Consider the following 16,143-nt stretch of genomic DNA (forward strand, 5'->3'; position numbering starts at 1 on the left):
TAAGTAACGCTGTGATTATTTTGTGTATGTGCATGTGTTTATGTATTTCTTTCTTTGAAACTACAAAAAGGAGTTGATTAGTAATTTGTCTAGCAGAGATCATTCCACTGATCTCCATCAGTGAAACAACTTTTTTTTTACAAAAGTTCACTTCTCTAAAGCAGTGAATAATAACAAAAAAACAATAAAAGCATACTCTTCTTTACAGTGCATTGTTTACTCTCAGTGAAATGACCCCTTTATATAGAGAGAGAAGCCCATCACTTTTGGTGATGTCAAGGAATATGTTAGAAAAACACAATGTGATTGCAAGAGAGCCAAAACCCACCATATTTACAGTTACATTTCATTATGGTGTCTATAGCTTGAAGAATGTGAAAGAGCTATTGCTGTGGCTTTCTTGTGACCTACAGTGGTCCAAGGAAACATATTCTCTTCTCCATAGTTCCTAACCCCTCCCCCTCTCTGCCCCAAAATACAACAATGACCCATCTGTGCACATACAAGAGAGCAGTTCCTTATATTTAAACATGGATTAATCTGCCAACGTAGATGTATCAGGGACAGAACATAATGAATGTCACAATGCTTGGTCTTTCTTTTCACTAAAACTGTCCTGAACAGTAATGAGGAACAAAAAAGCCGACAGGAAGAACAAACCACTGTGGATCACGGATGATTTAATAAATAACATCATTCACTTCTCTTCTGTTTCTATCTGAAAATATTTTCATATTTTAGCCTTCTTCCAGATTCGAGAAAGAAAATATTTCTCCTGAAATTACATCTAAGAGCTGAAAATTTCTAGCAAAAGTCTTTAATTTTATGGCATTCATAAAGCTTATCTATGCTCTGAATTGTTAATCTATTCTTCAACATATTATCACGGCTGCAATTACTTCCCTCTGCACTTCACTAGAACACCATCATTACAATTTAGAAGATTATGAACAATAACTAGGAAAATAAGCTAAATGTAAATCAATCATCCCTAATTAAATAATTTGATTGGCTGCAAAATGTGGATCTTCACCTAAATGACATGTAACTTTTCTCTTGTAACTGCTGAATCTGATGGCAACTTATTACAGGTCTATGTTGCTTGAGATGCTGGCATGCAAAAATAACTGAGCTAGCTCTAAATTAAAGTGGTCCTGGTACCAGAATTCATATAGAATTATACAGATTTTTATATTAAGTGTGCTACCTCACCAGAATTAGTACTTAGCATTTTGTCCTCTTTGTTCTGCTTCGGATTGATGTAGGACCACAAAAATCAGTGGCTATCTTTCCACTGACAGTCTGGGAGATGAACCACATCCCCTAACCTTAAGTAACCATAAGGGCACTGAGTGAAATTACTATTCTCTACACTGTGAGAATACTTGTTCTTTTTCACCGCTATCTGAAATGCTTCCATTTCTTCTCCTGGGCAGTGACAGACTTTTTCCTTTTTATTAGGGAAGAGTTTAGCTGTATGCGTTCAAGTAAACAGAAAGGCTTAAAACAAAGTCAGAGAGGCAATGTTTGATAAGAGACTGCAAGGAGCAAGAATGCTGGTGACAAAGATGTATAATTTATAGTATGAAGAGGAAACTTGAAACTTTATAGCATATGAGATTTTCCCACAACAAAGTATTGAGTAAAAATAATAAATTGCCATTGGGACTACCTACTGATATTCTAAGGAAGAAGGTCGAAACAGCAAGTTAATCTGGTCTGTTCTACAAAGCATCTAGTGGCTGAGAACTACACTGACCAGCAGAGAAACAATAATAGTATTGACTTTTGGGAAACTTTTATGCAGCTAAGATGTGAGAGAGACAATTGTAAGACAAGATGAAATATTCCATAGGCAGCTGGGGGTAGTCTCACGATGACTGGGGAGATGGTTCAATGGTGCACATGGTGCTGTTGGGTTAAATGCCTGGTGATCTTAGAGGCCTTTTCCAACTTTAATGATTCTATGTGTAAGTTGTGGTACAGAAAGGTCGGTACATATGGCATTTTGGTGCTCCATAGCTGTACTGTGGATGATTACCTGATGTGCCAGAATAACCTTGAGTATCTCTTCACTGAATGGCACCCAAAGCACAGCACTTAAGAGAGCTCAGACGTAACAGTGCTATGCACCTTGGTCCCCTCCGATGCAAATCGAATGACAATGATCTCAACAGTTTCAGGAAACCAAGGACAGAAAGAGCTAGGTATATTAATGGAGTTCAGGAAAATGTAAGATATTTTATGAAAGAACAATAAATTTCTTAAGTATAATTTGACACAGAAACATGTATTTTATTGGAAACTATGTATTTAGCAATTATTGTAAGGCATTAAAGATCTCAATGAAGGTAGGTTTTTTTTAAAAAAAAAATTTATATGTATTTCCACCAAAACGTGACCATGGTTTTCTCTCGTTTTCCAGAGAAGCCGGGGCAGACTCTGATCCGAACCGAGGGTTTCGGCTGGACCTGTTGCACAAGTAAGCTCTGCCAGAGGACTCAGCCTACGGGCCGGTCCGTGTTACCGACTGTTGCACAGGTGGGCCAGGACAGGAGTGCGAGCGGGAGGTTCCCGGCCAGGAGCGGACACCTGGCTGCCCGGGCTGCAGGATGTGCTGAGGCGGGGAATGGCAATGCTCGGTGGCGGGCTTTTCCTTCACCACCCCGCTCCCTCCATTCTTACAGCCGCCTTAGAGCGAAGCCCCCGCGGTCCCCCAGGGGTGTGTGCGAACAAGCTGCGCCTGGTTGGGGTGTGGGGGAACGGGTCCGAACGTGCCGCCGCACCAAGGCCAGCCGCCGGTTTCGGGGGGTCCCAAGGGCCACCCCGCAAACGCTTCACCTCAGCGCCCCGGCTCCTCTCCCGCACATTCCTCTCCTCAATCTCGTCCTGCCTCGCTCCCTCCTCTGCCGGCGTCCCCCTCCCCCGCTTGTCCCCAGCGTCGCCCCCCCGCCCGTCCCCGCTCCGCGCCCCCGCCCTCGCTCCGCGGGGCGCCGCGGCCGCCGATGCGCATGCTCGGGGCGAGGGGGCCCGCGCGGAGCGGAGCGGGAGCGGGCGGGGGGCGGCGGTGACCCGGTGAGGGGACACTCCAGCCCCGGCCCGGCTCGCTCCCGCCGCGCCTTCTGCGTCCCCCGAGCGCCTTCGGGAGGGCCGCTCTCCGCCGCCGCGGGGGCCGGCGGTGCCCGCGGAGCGGCCGGTGTGCCGCCGCCGAGGCGGAGGGCGGTGCTGTGGGCGGCCGGGGGAGCCCCGCGATTGGCCTCCGCCCGGCGGCTGGCGTGTCAGTCGGGCTCCAGGGGTGGCCCTGGGAGCCGCTCGCCCAGCCCTCTGACGGGATGAAGCCTTTAGGGGGATGCGGAGCTCTTTGCATTTTGATTAAAGCCCCTCATCTCCCCTCAGTCTGAAGGCAGAGCACCGGGGAGGACGGGTCGGAGGGGCCTGTGCAAGGCCGGGCAGAGCGGGAGAGGGGCGAGAGAGAAAACCTTCTCTCCATTTAGCACGTATGGCTCTATAGGAGAAGTCATCTCTGGGAATATAGTGGAAAGGACGGAGCAGGTATAAACTGAAGGCGCCCGCGTTTAATTCACACTTGTGGGTGCCCAGCATGGAGATGCAGAGATGGTTCACAAGGTGGAAAACGAGAAGGTGGCCCTGGGACTCGGCTGTAACCGTGCTCATCACCTTCGCTTTCCTTCTTCGGGCTGCAGAGGTCAGAGGAGGTAAGAAAGCAAAGGGGAGCCGGGAGTCCAGCCGCCTCTCTCCCCTCCTCGGGGAAAGGACCCCGGGCACGGCTGAGGCCGCGTTCCAGAGGAAACCTGTCAGAGGGGCTCCCGCTGCTGGGGAGGTGAGAGTGCCCTTGCAGCCGCCTCCGGGCGCGGAGACCCGCGGGGAGCCCCCGGCAGCGCGGGCTGGGACGTCTCTCCCAGGTGCCGCGGAGGGACGGCTCTCGGTCAGCCTTAAACTTTGGATGTGTTTTTAATGAGGTAAAGGAGATGTACCGACAGGGTGGGAAAATGAAAGAAATACTTGTTGCACAGAGAGACTTATCATCTTTCAGCACTGGACTCTTGTTTTGTGGAGTGAGCGTCCAACTTTGTTTTGTAGAGCTGCTGAAGTTCACCAGATTGTGACTGAAATTGACCGACAAGTCAATTTCTCCTCAGAAATTGACCGCCTTCTCCTCTGAGGGGCAAGGAAAGGGAAAGTTGGGGGTGGAGGCTCTCTGCTCTCTTTCTTCGTTTTCCTCGCTTTTATTTTTTCTTTTGCAACGGGTTTTAGTGGTCAAAAAGTTTTCTAGGGCGCAAGCGGAGGAGAAAATACACTCGCAGGGCCCTTTGCCAGCCGCTGCGGAGGGCAGCTCCCGGGGCAGCGGCGCCCCGCAGGTGGTGCGAGCGGTGCCGAGCCCGGAGGTGCCGGGGGGCTCGGGGGGGCTCAGCCGGGGATCGCTGGGCTCCCCGCGGGCGGTGCCAGCGCTGGGGCACCGTCCCCAGCCCTCTCCCAGCTCTGCAGCCTGCCCGGGCTATCGATGGTCCCTTAGGTGTCCGTGGACCTGGTGGGCAGGGTGCGGCCCGCGGGGGATTGCGGGGGGAGCCAGGAGCAGCCTCAGCAGAAAGGAATCGCCGCCCCCTCCCCCGCACCGCCCCTCGCCTTGTGCGCGCTCCTCCGTCCGCACCGCTCTCCCCGGGCTCCCCGCTCCAGCCAGCCCAGCTGCGCTCTCTGGGCTGTGCTCGCAGCTCGCCGAGCTGCAGTGCGGAGTCTCCGGTGGCGGGAGAGTTCTCCTCTCCTACCGGGAGTGAAAACGCTGCCTCTTCCTCCTTTCCTTCCTTCCTCCCTCCCACCGGAGCCCGCAGGCGCATCTGGAGGCCAGTCTGGCTGGGACTGAAGCTTTTATTTTTCTGTGGGTCTGACATCAATGAAGGGGCTTAACTCTCTGAAATGAAAGGTTTAATTTTTCATGTATTTATTATTTTAACGACGAATTTCTCGATCTGAATCCCGAATCAACAGGCGTCCTAGAGGGAGCAGGGAAAGGTGATCAGTTTCCATTCAAGCCTTTATACCTGGGCGCAACTTTGACGGTGTCAGATCAATCAGGGCTCCTGCCCCCTGCTGGCCCCGTTTCTGACAGGGACTGGAGGGGTCAGATTTCATCCCTCTTGCAATTCCACGGACTCGCTGGAGTTACACTAGGGTGAATTAACCTTGCAGTGCTTCAAGGATTCGGCTACTCGTTACCGTGTGGAAACTAAATTTCTTCAAGAAGAATACCGTCCTGAAAGGCATGATCGATTTCTTATGCCACTTTTCACAGTAGAACTGACTAAATGAAGTAGGGTTTATGTAGACTATGTTTACATAATGGGTTGGATGGAAAGGATCAGTTAAAAGAAAATCTAAACCCAAACAGCACAGGAAAAATCAACAGAATTTGCACTGAAATCAGCAGAACTGACACTTACTGGACTGTATTCAGCAACATTAGGCAGACTAATTTGGTTGTGGTAACTTTATTCAAAACTAAAAGGCTATATTGATAGTCTTCTAGTCTTCTTCATAAAGGATATTTCAGAAATATAGAACTACAGGCTTCTTATTCTTTGTAGAAACGTTCAGAAAAGAACTTAGTTCTTGACCTTTTCTGAGATACAGTGTGCTATTTGCTTAGGAACTACAGGGAGCTGTGTGTTCAGGGCTTGATCTGTTATTGAAGTCACTCAGAGTTTTTCCATTGACTACAGAGGGACTAGAATTTGACCTAATTTCTCTAACAGTGTACAAGGGACTTATTTCTGAATCATCTGTTACACATTCTAATCTTATTTAAAGTACTTAAAAGTTAACATATGACATAATGATTCCTATTTGAAAATTGGAGAGGGAAAATATCAAGGAATTAAATAGCATAAATGGCAGGTAAACAATATGACTAAATGAAAATGCTGGATAAAATATGAATGCTGGGCAAAATATGAGTTGCTCTGTCAAACTCTTTTAAATCTTCTGTTCTTCAATGTTCTTTTCATAAACCATCTCTGTGAAAAGAAAATTACATGGTATATTCATATGAAGTGTTAATCATGTAGCAGTGACTTTTTAAACACAACAGAAGCCATTCCTTGTAGACAAACCTCAACAGATTCCTAAAATTCTTGACTTTTTTTGAAGTTTCTTTATTTAACAAAAAAAAAAACCCCAAAACCATAGACAAGTATGAGGTGTCTTTCATACTTGTAAGAAATGGTGTGCAAAGAAGTGTTTGGGCTCTTGAGTTATTTCTTCTTTACACAGAAAAAGTTACAGAAGTGAGAATCAACTGCATGGGAAAAGCAGTGACTCATACTTGGTCAGCTCAGTGCCCACCAGCTCTTAAGTAGCTCTTTTCAGAAAATGTTTTTGCTTTATGACTTGGCTAAAGTAAACAAAATTCAGTATTTTTAAAGACATCCTTTGATTTCCTTTCCCCTTCCTCACCTTTAATACTAAAGCTGTTGGTAATGTGTTTGGAATGAATAAACTCATTTAGTCAAAGTGGCATGGCTTCAACACTATAAATTTTTGTTAGGGCTTGACATCAATGCACTATTGTGATGCTGATTTAAATTTCATGGGCAAGAAATGAAAAATCAGCCTTTTTATTATTTATAAGCTTTTCCAAGCAAATGGAAATTTAGCTCTTAATCTGTGTGGAAAAAACAAGATTTAAGAAGCCTTACTGAAAATGAGGCTGTGATCCTATATATAGAAAACTATGGACCTTCTATGTAAGCGATGAGCAGATTTGTTTCTAAGATAAATAGATACTTCTTGCTGTCATCTTAGGAAATATAAAGGTTCCTTGTGCTTCCCACACACAGGCTTGGAAAGTAGTGGGAGTTCTAGGTGCAGAAGGAATGCAGAACTGGGCCAATTAGTGATGGCAAAAGGAGAGTTTTCTCAGTGGATGCACACTTAACACTGCTACTTATTTGTATTTGCTTGGTAAGGAAGATGTGGATCTGTTTGTTGAATGAAAACTCTTGAATATATCCAGCTAGTCCAAACCTGTACAAAATAGTGCTTTAAACTAGAAAAGTATTAATTTCTTCTCAGAACTATTTGTGATGTAAAGTACTTTTGATTTTAACTGATCAAACAACTTTTAAGATTAAAAAAGATTGGCTTATGTGATAATATGTGTGCGTTTCTCAGATTGCCATTCCCCAAGTTAGCAAAAATTAATAAATCAAAGGATGATTTCACTAGGTGCAGCTAGTGGTCCTAGCTGAAGTTTTTCTGAGTCCCAAGGATCAGCAGGTGAAATGGTCCAATCTTCCCAGAACAGTTGCAAGAGACACCTGCATGTCTCTTTTGCTATGTAGTTTTGATTCTTTAATTGTTTCTAAGGTAAAATTATTTCAACTTCAGCTGCAGACATCAGGCACAGAAAAAAATGACTGGTATGTGTTGTTAATTCTCTAGAATGTGTGTCTTTGCATTGAATTTAGGAGACCTCACATGGATCCAAGAAAGGATTCAGGCTGCAGGAAACTATGTCTCTTTCCTACCTCTGCAGGAAAGAAGTTTTTCAACTTCAGTTTAGTGTATATCTTAACAACTTTACCTGTATCTAGGGGCACATATACTCTGTGGGTTTGGCTTGAAAGAATCTCTTCTCTAGTACCTATAATTGAAATGACAATAGGAAAAAAAAGTCTTTGATATAAAAACTTTCCTGGTGCTATCTTTTGTTCTGATTACTAAAATAAACCCATTAAAAACACCCCACCCCCAAAGCTCTCAATTGTTAGTAAAATTGGTGTGTGCTGCAGATATAAAATGTAGGAAAAAAGTTGGCATACTTATTTTTACAACTATCATGCCCAAAGTTTCTTGATCTCCCCCAAAGAGAACCCTTAATTGTGACAGAGTTGCAGCTTACTAAAGGAGCCATGACATAACTGCTGAGGTTATACCTAAAACAGACTGGAGCAATTATGTCTTTCCCGGATTTGTTTTGTACAGTGGTGAACAGTAGGGTTTCCATCTGCCAGCAAGATTAAGAAGTTGCTTTTCTTTTCTCTGTAGAGCGTTCTGCTTCTTTTCAGAACAAATCTTCCTAGCATTGGTTAATTTATCATTGTTCTGAGTATTTGTTGATAATAGGGGAGAATAAATTAAGCAGAGGTTGGAAGAAATCTTTAATGTTCTAAGAATGTGAAGTCTCATGCAGTGATAGAGATTTGCCCTCTGGATGGGCACAATAGAGAACAGTGGCTTAAAAGGAATTAGGTTAACACACAAGCCTGTTGCAAGGGCTTATAACCGTTCTACTCAGTATTAAATACCAAGTTTACAGACTGTAAATGTAACGATTAATTGTTGACCCGGTTATTACAATAGTAGTAGAATCTGGGAGAACTTAAATTCTTTTTAGCACATTAGCACACATAAGGGACTGTAAAAACCTTTGTGAATTTCAGGTCTGGCACTTCACTGCAAGTCCAAGTGTTAATGTACACAGTGTGTGAAATAGAAGGTATTTGGCAGAGCTCATATTATAGAACCAGAGTGTTTGCTGCAAACCAAATTGAAAGATGTATTATAAAAGATGAATAAAAATACAGCTTAGATCATGATTCTGCTATGAATAATGTCACTGGCAGCTAAGCTTTCTCTGACAGAAATTAACTTAATAGTAAATAAAATTATGATCGCACTTTTGAAGTAGACTAAGTACTACCTACTCTGTCCCTTACCTGTTACCTTACCTTACTCAAATTATCACAGTAATCTGATAGATCATCAAACATTCACAGCTTATAGATAGTTCAAGACTTCACAACCTTGGTGTCTGCTTAAGAGGAATTCCTGATAATATTGGTAGGATACAGAATTGAATCTGATTTCCTTCCATTGCTCTCACAAGAGGGATGATACCTTTGACATCGGGAAAATATGGTGAAAGACTTTAGTTGTACGAGTTGTTTCTCTATCAAATAAAATAGAATTATGTTAAATGGCATAATTTCTAAGTCTTGTCCTTGGCTGTATTGTATGCTTAAAGCTGAAAAATGTTCAAATATTCCATATTTGAAAACTCCCATTAATTGGAAGATAATTTTTGAACACGTATTTGAATTATTTCTCAATAAATACCTTGATGACAGAACTTTTAAATGGACTCAGTTTCTTTCATGTTTAATTGCTGAGGGAACGCCTTGTCTCTTCCTGTAGCATGGACCATTTTTAGACTGCCTCTCTTTTTTATATGGCAATAGAAACAGGATACTCAAGAATGTAATACTTGTTTTGCTGGTGTTCACAGCTGAAACTACTGTGTCTGCAGTCTGTGCAAAAAGGAATTTTTGAATATTCAGCAGAGGCCTCAATACAGTTGGACACTTGGAATGCAGTCCTAAAAGATTTGTGCAAAATAAGAAAAATTCCATAGAGGCATGGGACAGATGTTAAAGTATTATAAAATAATGGGTCAATACAGGTCTGCACAGATTATGGACAAGCCAAATCTTCTGGGGGTAGCAAGTGAAACCTTTTATGAAATCACCATCAGGTTATTAGTGCTTGATGGCAGTCAATGCTGCTAAACAAGTCATAAAAGCACAATCTATCCAGTCTCAAGAAAGTTCTGAACAACACAAAAGTCATATTTTGTAGTGACTTACATTATGATAAAAAGCCTCAAAATTTAGGTTCCACTTCAGAATTATGCAATGTAATGAAAACTTAAATTTTTTTTTCTGAATATGTGCAGTAAATAAATCAGCCTATAAGCTAATTTTGCTAAAGATCTGAATGTGAAGTTGTACCTAAAAAAGTTTTCCACTGGTTTCAGTATGGGATGTAAGTGGTGGGGGATTGTGGTTTTTTGGGTTTTGGTTTGTACTGTACGTGTGATGTAGGTTGGTCTTTAAAGTGAGATGTAGTTCATAGTTGGTGAGTATCAAAATTGCCTCCTGTACATGCGTAGACTGTCTGCATAGCCTTTGAAATACTAAAATGTATTTAATAGACTTTTCAGCATAGGAAGTCAATGAAAAAATTCCAAATAACTGGTGTGGAAATGGAAGTAGCCATTTCTGAGCAGTTTCACAGAAGCCTTTGTGGGTGAAATAGTCAGTCCTAGGCTATTTAAAGCATTCCTGTATGCATCTGGATAATCTCTAGTTCTTGTATGCACTAAATATGAAAGCACTGCAATAACACCTATTTCTAAAAATGTCACCGGTCAAGATTCCAATTACATAATTCATCTAGGAAATTAATATAGGAAAATTCTTAACAGGTAAAACAACCTTGAAGTATGTACCTAGAAGTATATATATTCAACATATATTCAGTTAATCTCATAGATTTACATTCAGATTCCTAGGAAAAAAAACCCACTTAATTTTCAGGAGCACTATGTAATTAGGCAACTCAGTTGGTTCCTTTTTGTACCTTGAAGATACTCTGTTAGTCACTTTTGCAGCCCATAAAACAGAGAGTTGGTTTTATCCAACTGTATAAAGTCCATCTATGAAAAGTGTTGGAACCTTCCCAAAGGACACTGCAGAACCAATGCTTTGATGCTGGTTCCCAGAGCAGTTGTGTTACAGGGCTGGGCTCTCAGCAGAGGTGGGAGGCTGGCACTTCTCAGACTGCCGAGCCCAAATGCCTGTGAGAAGGGCAGCTCTGCCCAGAGCTGGCCTGTAGGAAATGGTGAGGACAGAAGAGTGCCTGATCCTTTTCTGGTGCTTAGACACCTATGGCTGAACTGCAGGGAATGCTTGCTTGGGATACAGAGACTAGACCCTGCAGTGGGATGGCAATAGCTCAGTGAAGCTGTTGGGCTTAACGTGCTTTTCAATTCCTGCTTTTAGATGTTCTGTATGAATACCTAACAGATGAAAAACACATTAAAATAATAAGTGTAGATAATCATATGTATTACTTTTTTAAAGGATATCCAGCATAATAACTGCCCGCAATATGTAAAAGTGTCTAAGAGTAAAAATAAGAACAGAAATATTCTTACCACATTAGAAATGGTATAGTTTTCTGGTAATCGATGGGTCTTGTTTTGTATCCTAAAAGTCAGATTGTAATGCTGCTGTTAAAAATGAGGTGAAGACCTCTGACATTCATTAGCTCTTGGACCATTTAATGAGTGTCAGTTAGAAACTTCCATCATAGAAGTGTTTATCTTTACTCACCTATAGAATACATGGAATGTCCTTAGAATGAGGTCTTAGAGTTCTAGAGATTCAGAGTTTTAAGAAAAGTAAGTTAACTAAAGAACAATAGGTTATTATGTCTTTAATAGGTAGCATGGTTTCAAAAACCTCTGCTACAGTCAGTGCCTTCTACTTAGGTCCTTAAATATATGCCTAGAAATCCAACTAGAGTTGGCCTCTTTTGAAAACCTTGCCCACAAATATAAGGAGTCCCTTCATTAGTACTCACCAAATACACACATTTTAGCCTACCAGTCCATCACAGCTTGTAGATTTTAAATGATCTATTACAGTGACATAAAACTGGACTAAACTTTGAGAAAACACTCCATTTAGAGCTGAAGATTAACATTTCAAGGCTCTTTAAGTTTTAGTTTTTGCAGTGGTTCCATTGGAAAAGATTACTGGCAGAATGAAGCCTATTTCCATGGAAAAATATGAAGTAAAATAATAGTAACTTAGAAACATTAGTCTTCCTAAATTTCTCATATAATTCTTTGTAATGGGGAAATTTAAGCTCTTTTCTACTCCAGGGTTGTATCTCCCTTATTAGGAGTTATTGATTGTAACTCTTAAAGGCTCTTTTTGGAGTGAGCGCTGGTAAATTTTAACTTTCAGGCCAATGAAAAAAAAATCATTACTGAAGAATTATGGGAACTGAAGAAGTTATCTGTTTATTATATCAGGAAAACACAGTACTGTTCAAAAGTACTTTTTACTGTATCAAAAAGAAGGAAAGACAAAGTTACTGTAAGTATTTACAGTATTACAAACACAGAGTTGCACCCTCAGTTTGCTAAGGTATATCTGTATAGTAAAGAATACTGCCTCTTTTTTTCCCCTTTGGGTTTTGCTATTGTTTGCATTCAATGTGCCCCAGTAGGCAATCTGAAAGCATCTAGTAAATTATGTAAGTAAGCACAGCTTTTATGTAGGGAAGGCTCATTGTGCCTGTGCTTTCTCATAAAATTAAGAGACTAACAACCAGGAGTTAACAGACCAAAATCTAAATATAATAGGATTTCAACTTATTTGCTTTATTAGGTAATTGGAGAGAAATAAATATATTTTAGTCTAAATGAGTCATCCCCTGAAGAATTTCTGGTGAGAATGAATTTTGTAGCCAGACATTGCCGCCACGGTCACTTTCCTGCCAGTCCTGGAGGGTTCCACTTTGAGGCATGATGGTGAAGTCCTTCCCTGTGAGAATGCAGATGATGATTTCCTATCTGCCATATGATTTTACCCTATCTTCAATAGCTGAACTGTCTGGTCCTTAGGCACCAGCACCTCCATCTGCAGTTCAAAAGTGCTTTGCTGTGTAGTTTATAGCAAGAGAAAATATGTCAACCTTGGTACACCCTATCTGCAGAGGTTCAGGGCTCCATTCCCACTGCAGCTTGTAAGTGGTTTGCAGCATGTTCCATGTTAAATAGAGGAAAATTTAGGGTGTTGGACCTTTAGATAGGCCCATTCTGACTTCCATGGTCATCTTTTAAGGAATAATAAAACTCATTCTCTATTCAGTGAATAATAGAGTTTCAATCTGTATGTGTTCAAAGTCTACTGAGGACCGCTGCATAAAACTGGGATAGGATCACTCTAAATGTTTGACCTCTTCAGATGTGAGTAAGACATGAAATACCACCTGAGATCCACACTAGTGTGGAATTGCAGTCACTCATGGAATTGGCACACAAACTGCTTCTTAATACAGCTGTACCTAGGTTTGAAACCTGGCTCTATTTTCAGTGTGGGTTAATGGCCTAACATTTACAAACCTCACACTGACAGTAATGTCACTCACTAAATTGATCTGAGTAAAACTTTGCAAAAAGCATGTTGCAGATCAAAACATTTTCAAAATTGAAAAATCACTAAAATAATTATCTTTAACCTTTAAAAGTTATTGTAGCTAGAACAATAATATGTATATATTTTACTCTTTTATTCAAAATGATTGCAACTGGTATAATTCCAAAGATGATACTGCTGCCATTAGATGCACTGTTGATCCATCTTTTTTTGGGTTCTGTGCAGTTTACCTTTGCAGGGCCAGACAGACTTTGTCACAATACAGAAATTCAATGGTGGTGGCTGAAGGAAAAAAAAGGGATTTTATTGCCTTTTACTAAGGTCCTAGGTTCACAATGATCTCAGTTACAGACAGGATACATATTTTATAAACTAAAAAGATATGATTAAGTACCGTTCATTTAATTACTGTCTACATTTCAATAAATCCAAATGTAATGAACCAGACATGAACATTCCAATGCAAATTTTCTTGCATATGTTACTTGTCCCTTTCTTGTAATGTCTATTCTTTTACCTAAGGTTAATGATGTGTGATCATCTACAAGTGTTCCCATAGGGAGATGTGGAATTGCTAAGCATTTTTACTGAAAACTGGGGTCATCCTAAGAGGAGGAGGCTTGATGTCCCACAGTGAATAAGTCATTAGCACATGCTGTATGTCCAAAAAACTTCCATTTCTGCCCTTCTTTACATTTTTCAGCCCCTCCTTTCTCTGCTGTCCTAACTTGTATTGTTATGGTGCTTGCTCCATCCTCCATGGACAGTTTCTACCAAGAGAAAGGCAGAGCCATGTTGTGTTATAGATTCCAGCTGAAATGTCAGGAAGTCTAAGTGAAGGAAGCAAGTCCTCTGAACTTGAATAATGATGTTACTTATATTTGTGACATTAGGGCATGTCAGAAATGAATCTGCTGTTTTCACCAGATGGTGCTTAACTCCAGATGATACCACACTGAGCAATGGTAGTAATCGTTAGATGTAATGCAATATAAAGGCAGCAGAATTTGATCCATATGTGTTGCATCAGTATTATTAGTAATGATACATCACAGATTCTGTTTCAGCTTAGATATTGTGGAGTGAATGAAACTATGATATTTTCAACTGGGATTATATGATAGTAATGTAGTCTAGATTCCTACAGACTTTCCAAATCTCTAATGGCATTATATTTTTACAATATAGGGTTATGAATTAATAGAATAGAAAGAATTTTCATGGCCTATAAAACAAATATATCATTGTCTGTCGATGAAATGTAGGCTTGGAAATGCTAACCAAAACTGGAAGTAAATTTTGACATGCATTTTCTTCCTCTTCAAGTAAACAGAAAACACATGAAGCTCCCCTCATATATTTGATGTTCAATACTCTCTCCAGTTTACAACTACTAAGCTTCAGTCAATCCTTTTAATTTCCAGCAGAGATATTTCTTTTCATAAGTAAAAAGATTTTTTTTTCATAAGTTTCCTAATGTAAGAAAGCTAAAGGGAAAGGAAGAGTAAATATGGCTTCAGAGTTACATTTATTATGAAATGCTTTGGATCAAATGTTCTGATCCATACCACTGTAAATATGGAAAGCTCACTGAGTGAATGGATCTACTTCAGTCATGCCACAGTAATGAAGACAGGATTTGACTCTACAGTTTTAAAGTTGCAAGTCATTTTGGATCTTGAGATGTGACAGCACTAATTTTTTTTGGTGTGTTTTACCTTATTTGAAAATACAGGAACTTATGATGGAGTTAAATAATTAATTGTTTGGTATCTCGAAAAATACTGGAACGCTCAGGTTCTGATTTTTAAAAAGGGATTTTTGAAGAATTCACCTTTGCCATTCCAGAAATCCTGGTATTTTTAAGCACTTCTGCTCTGGCCACAGCTGTGCAGTCTTTCAGTGGCAGTGAGAGCTGCACATGTCTCTCTGAACTCTCCTGAACCAAGGACAAAAGCCACTGAGCTTTGCAATATAGTCATTAGTGAGAAGAGCAATCCTCTGCAAAAGTAGCAGAGTAGAAATTTGCATTTTGTTTGCAGACTGCCGGCTACCCTGATGAACACAGGCTTCTTTTCACAGGGTGGTCTTGTGGCATCATCTGTCTTGTTTACACCTCTTGCAAGAGGTGGCCTTCAAGCAGCAGTGCAACATGGCCATAAACATCTATGTAAGGGACTTGCTTTCTGGGACTGGATCTTGGTTTTTGTCAAATTTGCCCTGGCAAACAGAGTTGGGTTTTCAAAGCTGATGTGCAAGTTTCATAAGGAGAATTAACTCCATCCCAAGAACTGGTGAACAGAGCTGTTTGCATGATTCTTATTTATTTCCTTGCCATCTGAATTAGTCACACCAAATTGGAAGGATACAGAAGCGTAAGATTGTAGGTCATTAATCTGCATTTTTCTTTACTTTTTGAGAAAACTATTGGGGAAAAGTAAAATCATATAGGCAAGCTGTTTTATGTACCATAAGTAAGGTCTCATGAAAGATTCTGACTTGTCAGTATATGGGTTATATTAATGTTGCCCTATATAAATACAAGCTGAGATCTTAGTTTGTGGACCACATAACATTTCTAGTAATTATTTAAACTGACTACTCCCGCTATTTTATGTTTTTTGAATCACAGTTTGTGGAAATAAATAAATAGTCAACTGTAGACTATTAGCAGAATGTTTTTTCTTATTATTTGGAATTTGTGGTTTGAAGATTGTCCTATTATTATTCTGTTTCTTGTCTGGAAGTTTTGCAGCAGAACTAGCAGGGAGTAATGAATAATCTTTTTTATGGGTGAATAGTCTCCCAGGCAGCCAGGCAAAGAAAAACCATTATTCTAAAAAATAATGAAGAATCTGGTACAAATTACAGAAAAGAGCAAAGGACAAAGGAATGTAGCAGTGGTTGACTTATACAGTGAATTGAAATTTGTACTAATATTTCTGGTGACTGGTTCTACATTACTGGTTCAAATTAATATAGGTACGTCAAAGATAGCTGTTGGTTACTAGAAAAAAAAAGTGTGGCTCTTCCTTCAGAATGTTCCTTCAGTATGTGTAGCAATTCCTTCAGAACTGTTTGGAACACAGATAAAAATACATTATATCCATTAAAATTA

At 40.7% G+C, this 16,143-nt stretch overlaps 1 protein-coding gene across 3 annotated transcripts in view; it reads left to right on the top strand.

Annotated features, from left to right (window-relative positions):
- Nucleotides 1-3,438: 3,438 nt before the first annotated feature.
- Nucleotides 3,439-16,143, top strand: part of COL11A1 (collagen type XI alpha 1 chain) — a 125,050-nt gene continuing 112,345 nt past the window's right edge. For all 3 annotated transcript variants that reach the window (XM_058029854.1, XM_058029856.1, XM_058029855.1), the window contains exon 1: nucleotides 3,439-3,716. In XM_058029854.1, coding sequence (XP_057885837.1) covers nucleotides 3,602-3,716 — 115 coding nt within the window. In that variant the 5' untranslated portion in view covers nucleotides 3,439-3,601. The remainder of the gene's footprint in view (nucleotides 3,717-16,143) is intronic.

The sequence above is a fragment of the Melospiza georgiana genome, chromosome 9 (assembly GCF_028018845.1).
Source record: "Melospiza georgiana isolate bMelGeo1 chromosome 9, bMelGeo1.pri, whole genome shotgun sequence".
NCBI lineage: Eukaryota > Metazoa > Chordata > Aves > Passeriformes > Passerellidae > Melospiza > Melospiza georgiana.